The 8976-nt window shown below is 37.1% G+C and overlaps 1 protein-coding gene across 2 annotated transcripts in view; it reads left to right on the plus strand.

The window, feature by feature from the left end:
* The window catches only part of lacc1.L (laccase (multicopper oxidoreductase) domain containing 1 L homeolog), a 29134-nt gene extending 20793 nt beyond the window's left edge, over positions 1–8341 (plus strand). For both annotated transcript variants that reach the window (XM_018245155.2, NM_001093675.1), the window contains 2 exon segments: positions 3555–3780; positions 7949–8341. In XM_018245155.2, coding sequence (XP_018100644.1) covers positions 3555–3780; positions 7949–8123 — 401 coding nt within the window. In that variant the 3' untranslated portion in view covers positions 8124–8341.
* The last annotated feature ends 635 nt before the right edge of the window (positions 8342–8976 follow it).

Here is an 8976-nt window from a genome sequence, read left to right on the forward strand (position 1 = left end):
GCTGACTTATCTTTGTGGCTGTGGTAGGCTCTCACATTAGTGTCACATGATTTGCAAATGATTAGAAAAAGATGAAAATACGCAGATAGATTACACTAGAAATAGTGAGGATAAGCACACTTAAGACTAGAAAGGGGTGCTGGGAGTTGAAATTCAGGCTGAAGTTCACATTCTCAAAATTTGTTGTTTAACAATAGAAAAACATTTCATTAGTCAATGCTCTGAATCCGCTTTTTTGGAATTCAGACAAATCCTGAATTAAATCTGAACCCTAATTTGCATTTGCAATTCTTGGAATGGAAGGGGGGGACACATTTCCTAAAGTCATGGGATATTAAGGGTTGATTTGGTCCGGCCAGGCACTTGAATTCGTCTTAATCCAAATTCTGCTGTAAAAGGCTGAATTAGCTGAAACTGGTAGCTATGGGCGAATTTGCGCCATTACGGTGAAAAATTAGTGAATTTCCCACGAAATTCACGAAACGGCGAAAAATTCGTGAACCGGCGCTGGGTGTCTCGTTTTTGACGACATTTTTTTTGCCAGAAAGATCAACAGGTGATTATTAGCTGAGAGAGCCAAGAGTAAAGTTACATTCAATTCAGTATTATTATGTGACTGAATATATAAAGTATATCAACTCCCTCCACTAGACACATTCACAAATGTGTCCTGCTTGATAAGGAAGTCAGGGAGCTAGAACGTAGAAAACTCCCTTCCTATGACATGTGTTAGAGCAAGATAACATATTAGTTCTCACACTATCGCTGGAATATAAAGAATTATATGTTCTAACACTGCCACCAGCATTCCTCCCTTCTGCAATGCTGTGTGCACTACATACAGTTACTATATAGTGGATAAAGTCACTGTTTATAACTGATGACATCAGAACTCACCGTTTATAAGGATATAATTTACAAGATATTCATGGCTTCTGTGTATTATATTGTTATTATTGCAATGTTTGCATTTGAATTGACTTGACTTGAACATATTTCAGGAATGAGAAACAAAGGAGGGCAGATCTGCATTCATCCAGCCCATGGTATATCCAGTAGTAGTGGGGCTGGAGTTGCTGAATAATGCAGAAATGTTTAACCCTTTATCAGAGCGACTGAATTACTCAGCAAAATATAATGGGAGTGGAGAGGGTTTTTTTCCATAAAGCCCTGGAACAGATCATGTGCCTCACACACCCTTTATCTCCACATCCAGAGCCCATTCAGTGTCCCTGCTAGGGCAATATACTATGTATTCAGCATGCTGCATGGAAATATATGAAATAAAACAAAGCTGCAATGAAAGCAAATGTGAATGTGTAAGTGCAAACTAAGAATAAAATACATGTGTTAAGTTGCACTCAAACCTGTGTCTCAAACATATCAAAAACATAAAAAAAATGTTGGTTCCATTTTGAAAGTGACATATACGATACAATATTGCTAAACACTAAAATAACTTATTGTGTTCAGCTACCAGGTATGAGTAATTATCTATAAAGCACCACCAGTATCTGCCCAAATGTAGGATATTTGAAAAGGCACAAACAGTTTAGTAAAGAAACAAATATAACAAATATATTAAATTATAGTCTGCAAACCTTATGTTTTAGTGTGTCACTAGCACTAACTATATTCCATTAGGTGGCAGTGCAGGCTCTTGCTTTCAATCCCACTACACACAAAGAAACATCTAATAGCAAGCAGTTGGGGCCATTTACAAGCTTCACGCAGTGCATTTTTATTCTCATTTGGCAGTTTTTTGGATGTTTTTCCCTAAACAATTAAATATTACACGGCTGCGCCCCTTTTCTATTTTTGCAATGAGATGTTCATTGTCTAGAATATTCGCAACTGGCTTGCAAATGCGATGGATGTTTGTGTGAGCATGGCCACTGTTGATGGTAATATTCCAAATATAAATATGCAATTCGCAAAAACTGTTTAGTTTTTTCCACCAACAAAGTTACGGCATAACTTGAATGTGCACTTAAAAACAGTGGAACCTCAATTTTACAACCCCTGATTTTAAGTTTTCCCTCATTGTTGTTCTGTGGTCCCACCTATATATTATGCATAACACATTTCCTTGATTTTACATTTTACGGGATATTACACCTTTTTTTTTTCCTGGTCCCCTGAAAAATGTAAAATGGGGTTCTACTTTCACTATTTGTAATTATGCTATATTTAAAAAGCCCTTAAAGGAGTTGTTCACCTTTGAGTTTTAGTATGATGCAGAGAGTGATATTCTGAGACCATTTACAATTGGATTTCATTTTTTATTATTTGTGGTCTTTGAGTTATTTAGCTTTTTATTCAGCAGCTCTCCTGTTTGCAATTTCAGCAATCTCCCTAGGGTCCTAGCAACCATGCATTGATTTGAATAAGAGACTGGAATAGGAATAGGAGAGGTCTGAATAGAAAGAGAAGTAATAGAAAGTAGCAATAACAATACATTTGTAGCCTTAGGGCTATTCCACACGGGGGGAAATAGCCACGCGTTTGCGGTCGCGGCGACAAAGCGCCGCGCCAGTCGCCGCGACCGGCGCAGGCGACAGTTTTGTATGGGCGTGTGGACTAGCCCTAAAGGTGGCAGATAAAGCTGCTGATATCGGTCCTTTATACCAATTCGGCAATTTATCTGCCCTTGTATGGGGGCTTCTGACGGGTCTTCCCGATCGTTATCTGGCTACAATATAGATCGGGATGGTTTCATTTTTCTGCTGACCGACCCGTCGAGCCCATTGCTCCTCGTTGTAATCCGATAGTTCGGCCCTAGGGCAATGTCGCCAAACTAGCGGATCTCTTCATGTATGGCCAGCTTTACAGAACATTTGTTTTTTTAGATGGGGGTCATTGACCCCCATTTGAAAGCTGAAAAGAGTCAGAAGAAGAAGACAAATACTGTAATTCAGAAACCATAAAAAAAAAATAAAGATGGAAGACCAATTGAAAAGTTGCTTAGAACTGGCCATTCTAAAACATACTAAAAATTACGAAAGGTGACAATCCCCTATGACTAAGGGATTAATTCCCGAAACGCGTCAGGACATACAGCAGTAATAAATCTTTTCCAGAAGTGCCGTCAATTTGTTCCTCAACTTATTGTAATTTTAAGGACAATTGCTGCGTGAATAAAAAATGTGCTATTATGTTTGTACATAACTACACCAATCTTGCCCAGCCTATTAAATATCAACACACACAGGGCAAATATGTTCACTGTGCAAATCTTTCTGCTCTGTGTGAAGTTTTTTAATAAGCCCCATTATCTGTTTTTCTGTGTGCCAGCTAAAAAGGCCTGGAACTATTCACTATATTTAAATAAATGGATCTCTAGCATCATGAAAGAAAATTCAACTTTCTTACATGCATTCATTAATACTTTGCTGTGGTTTTAAAGTTATTTGTAAATGCTATTGCTACTGAAAACAGTGAGTTTTTTTAATCCTTTTCTGTTCATTTCACCTTGGCAGAATATTCAGTTTGGCAGCACTAATCATTTGCTAAAATATATGTATTACATTATATTCTGTTCTCTTTTCCTCCAGGCTGGAAAGGGACCTTACTAGGAGTTGCAATGGCCACCATTAATGCAATGGTGTCTGAGTACACAAGTCGGGTTGAGGACATATTGGTTGTGCTGGGTCCTTCTGTTGGTCCCTGCTGCTTTACACTAATACAGGAAGAAGCCAAAGCCTTTCATGATATTGACCCACAGTGTGTTCGTGAGTTCGAGTCACCAAAACCCTATGTTGACATAAGAAGAACAACAAGGTGAGTCACATGGTGCTATTCATTTACAGGTGTTACATTCCTATTTCCTTGTACCTGGCAGAATAGAATTATAATTATATAACCGCATACTTTGTGCTACTAATTCCTTTATGTGTATGTAATGAGCGTAGATATGTATGTAATGTATATAGTATCCATAATGAGATTTAATTATTATTTTGGTTACCAAGCTTGGAACTGTAATGTATGGTAAAGGTATTTTTTTTGGCCACCTGCTGCTTAGTTGTGGTGTTAGTGATTAAGCATTAAAAGTATCTGTGACACAAAAGAGCATAATTACTTGCTAGTACAAAATGTACAATTAATATGTAACCAATGTTACCACCAGGAGCCCGGGGTGTAAATGTATTATACAATGTTATTGCTGTCACATGTGACCTAGCTGGAAGTTCTGCTCCATTAAATACAAATTATTCATTCACAGTATGTTAAGCAGGTAGCAACTGTTTTGCGTTTTTTTCTCTCTCTCACTACATCCACACTTCCAATATTTTCTTACACAACAAGGGAAAAACAATGTCAAGAACTTCTCCTTAAATCGAGAGAAGCATTTAGGATTCATACATTAGGAAATGATTCATGTGATTACGGCCTTTATGGACATTTGTGGAGAATGAGGCAAATATTTTACTGTTAATAATAATTTATATCTTAGTAAGTGACCGACCTATTAACAGGGTCGGACTGGGGTGGTGGGACACTGGGAAAAAACCCGGTGGGCCCCCTTGGCCCAGACCTGATCCCCACAGCCAGTAGCTCCTGCGCTTCCTGACCTCCCCGCCGGTGATTGTAAGAAGAAATGCCAGGGTAATTTGGACCATAGCAACCAGATTGCTGAAATTGCAAACTGGAGATCTGCTGAATAGAAAACAAAATAACTCAAAAAGCCACAAATTATAAATAAATTAAGTCCAACTGCAAATTGTCTCAGAATATCACTTCCGACATCATTCTAAAAGTGAATTCAAAGGTGAGCAACCCCTTTAAAAGTCACCTATAGGTCATGCTGATTGTTTTTAGTTGGATCTAATTGTTACTTGAAGTTCCTGAACCTGAGTATTTACCAACCTGACTGTCCCTTCTCAAACTGTCAGTTATTGTTTCTAATGCTAATGGACTACTGCAGCACAGATATGGCAGCCCCCTCATAGAGGAACATGGGGGATCAGATGGGTAATGTATAAGCACCAGGCAAATATTTTTATGGCATTATTAAAAGCATGCAAAGACAATGTTATGGTAGAACCATGCAGTGTGCTCCTCCACAAGCTGATAAGGAAGCATTGGGTAATATAAATTAAGCAGCAGTGGGAAACATATCATAATAATAATAATAATAATAATAATAATAAAACTATAATATGTTGGCAAATTTATCAGGCCATCTGCCTGCTATTGTCAGACAGTGAGCCTTTTTGAGCTTATCTACAATATGAATTACTTAGTATAAAATGACTTCCAGTAGCAACCTGCAAGAGGTTATCAACAAGAAATATAGTAGAGATAAGTTATTGATTGTGGATGAACTTCTGAGTCTTCATTACCTTCAGTAGTGTTGCCAGTATTTTATTGGCCTGAAAAAAAACATTTGTGATGCTATTTAGTAAAGAAAAACAGACACAGGAATATTCGTATTGTTCCACACTGCATTTGGAAACATACTCATTGACTTTTATACTGGATCAAACAGGACAGATCTATATAAGACAGATTAGTGAGTTTCCTATACAAAAAGGCCTGGAGAAAAAGCAGCAGATCATGGGTAGAGACTGAGAGTAATTGGTTTCTGTATATTATGGTCTGAAGGGGAATGGATATTTAATACTAAAAAGGCATTAAATTCATTCGTTAATAGTGCTGCTGCAGCAAACTTCTGAACTGAAATCCATTTTTCAAAAGAGCAAATTCGTTTAATTTGGAAATCTGACATGGGGCTAGACATATTCTCAGTTTCCCAGGTGCCCCCAGTCATGTGACGTGTGCTCTGATAAACATCAGTGACTCTTTACTGATGCGCTGCAAGTTGGAGTGATATCACTCCCTCCCTTCCCCCCTCCCCCCAGAAGCCTAACAACAGAATAATGGGAAGGTAACCAGATTAACAGCTGCCTGGTAGATATAAAAACAGCACTCAGTTGTAAAATTCCAGGTCCCACTGCAACTCCTTCAGTTCACATTGAGTAGGAGAAGCAATAGCCTATCAGAAAGCAGTTCCATAGTGCAGCACTGGCTCTTTCTGAAAGCACATGACCAGGCAAAATGACTTGAGATGGCTGCCTACACACCAATATTACAACTACAAAAATATATACTTGTTGATTCAGGAATTAAATTTACATGGCAGAGTGAATTGTTTGCAGTGTAAACAGTGTAATAGAGAAATAAAAACGACACCATAAAAATCATAACAGAATCCGTTTAAGGCTTAGTATTTAAAATACTAAATAACAGTAAGGGGGTTATTTGTCAACGGTCGAGTTGTGCTTTTCCCAAAAAATTTGAGTTTTTCAAGCATACAGTAGATTCAGTAAAAACTCAAATTTTTCAGGAGGTTTTTTTCTAGGTTTATTATGACCCAAAGCTGCAAAAAGCTCGAATTAAAAAATACTCCAGCTAAAATCGGTCTAGAAGTCAATGGCAGAGGTCCTTTGAACCATTTGAAGATGTTTTTAGCCTTCATGATTTTCCATTTTGTTTTGCGCTCGAAAACTCAATAATTTCAAGCTATTTTGGGGGTTTTTTACCAATAACTCGATCGATTTGCATATTCAAATTTTCCCCCTGATTGCATTGATTCAAGTTTTTTTAAAAACTCGCCCTTTGATGAATACCTCCCTAAATGTCACTGCATTTGTGGGATTTCTTGCTCAAATTTGCTTTATTACATCAATGTTTCAAGGTCACAACAGTATTTTTTCATGAGCAAGCAACCCTAGGGATAGTTTGATGTTTACTGTTTTTTAAACTTTATAGTGTAATAGTGTAATTATTTATGCAGGCACATTATATAGTATGTATGAACCTCTATTACTGGCTACCCAAGCTGACTGCTGCTTCTTTTAGCAAAGACCTGGAAGACTAGATTTGCACTTGAAAAACAAGTGGTATATGTGATAATAGTGACTTGGCATTAACAGTTATAAGGATGCACTGTGACTAAGATCTGCAGCTGGCATACAGACATGAAGTGTTGCTTAGAGGAAACATTTTTTACTTTACATATGTTTAGAGCACCGTTGTTACTCCCACAATGTGCAATATTGCCCTTTAAAGGAACAGTAACACCATAAAAAGTGTTTTAAAATAATGAAAATATAATGTAGTGTTGCCCTACATTGGTAAAATGGGTGTGTTTGCTTCAGAAACATAACACAACACTAACTAGTTTATATAAAGAAACTGCTGTGTAGGGTGGCAGCCATTTAAGGATACACAGCAGATAATTTTTGGTGTTGTTCTTTTAAATAAGACCTTTAACAAGACTGTCCAATATGTTTGGAATGCTGGTCTTTTCTCTTGTACAGAACTACATTTAGAATATTTACAGTAGTTTATAATGTTTTTGGGAAGTAAAAAAGGACTTTATTATAGGGAAAAAACTTGAATCAGCGAATTTAGGGTTAAAACCCCAAAAACTTAAAGATGAAAACCCCAACATCATGAAGGCTATTAACATCTTCAAATGGTCCAAGGGACCTCTGCCATTGACTTTTTTTTGGTATTAAAAAATTCAAGCTATTCCAGGTATTCAGCCTATTTCCCGCTTCGGGGTATAATAAATCTTGAAAAATTTGAGTGTTCTTATAAAACCCTGAAAAATTCTATTTTTTTTTTAAAAACAAAAATTTGAGTTTTCACTGAAAACTACCCTCTGAAAAATAAATAACCCCCTAAGTACAGTATGAATCCTTTCTTAGGATAGTGGAAAGAACCAAAAATGTAATACATTTATAATGCAGTTTGAGGTCAACTACTAATAAAAAATTGCAGTGGAACAAAATCTGACTGTTTTCAGTGCAGGCAAATTGTTTTAACCTTAATCATTTGTGTGATCAAAAAGGGAAATCTCGTGAAACAAAAGTTTTAGGAAATACATTTGGTGTGCATACATTTGGTGTATATCATAGCTGCTTTCTTTTTGCTTTAGAATTCTTCTTGAACGTGGGGGGATCCTGCCGCAGAACATTCAAGATGATACAGTTACAGACAAAAGCCAGAATGTCACTCTCTGCACCTCCTGCCACCCAGACAAGTTTTTCTCCCATGTGCGAGATGGCCTCAATTTTGGGACACAGATTGGATTCATATCAATTATAGAATAACTGCACCTCTGCAGCGATGCCTCACAAAGCAATTACAGGAGATAATGAAGAAGTGGAGTCATTTGCTCTTGATACTCTCCTATTGGTTGAAGCTAGGAAAACCGATAAGTGAACAGAAACTATTCCAAAAATGGTGTATGGAGTGAATGTCTATGAAGTAATGAATAATTGCTTGAACACTAAAACGATACCAGTATAATAAATATATTTTTATTGGATTTTGTAGGATTATTTTTTTCATGTTATAAGCATACTGATAACATGTACTATACTAACACTATTAGACTGGCTGGCCTGATAACAAGCAGAAGTTAGAGATGTGAGGGCCCCTGGCATCATAAGAAAATAGGAACCTTGTTTTTAAGTGAAGGGATATTCAACCTCCAAACGTCTAGCAGTTGTTAAATTACAAAACTGCAGAATCACAACAAAAGCTGTAAACTCTTTGAAAACAAGTCAGATATGTGCTTTTATCTACATTTTTCCACAACGCACCCTTAGTGATGCTTTGTTCAGTTCCAAAGTATTGTTAGTGCACACAGACAGATACACAAGGAAAAAGTAATTTCCTTATTGACAATACATTCTGCCCTTCCAAAGACTGTAGTTACCAGGGTTGGCTTTAGGCTACATCAAATTGTTTTCATTTTACATGTGAAAAGTAGGATACAGTTGGAATCAGTGTCTTAAAAAACATATATTTTTTTTCTCATGTGTGGTCCTAGCCACCAATATTTTTAAATAGGGGGCCCTGACCACCAATAGGGGGCCCAGGATATTTTGTTGTATGGGGCCCTGCGATTTCTGATGGCGGTTCTGCTCCTTTGGCACAGATCACAGCTTATAAATGTTT

The sequence above is a fragment of the Xenopus laevis genome, chromosome 2L (genome assembly GCF_017654675.1).
Source record: "Xenopus laevis strain J_2021 chromosome 2L, Xenopus_laevis_v10.1, whole genome shotgun sequence".
NCBI lineage: Eukaryota > Metazoa > Chordata > Amphibia > Anura > Pipidae > Xenopus > Xenopus laevis.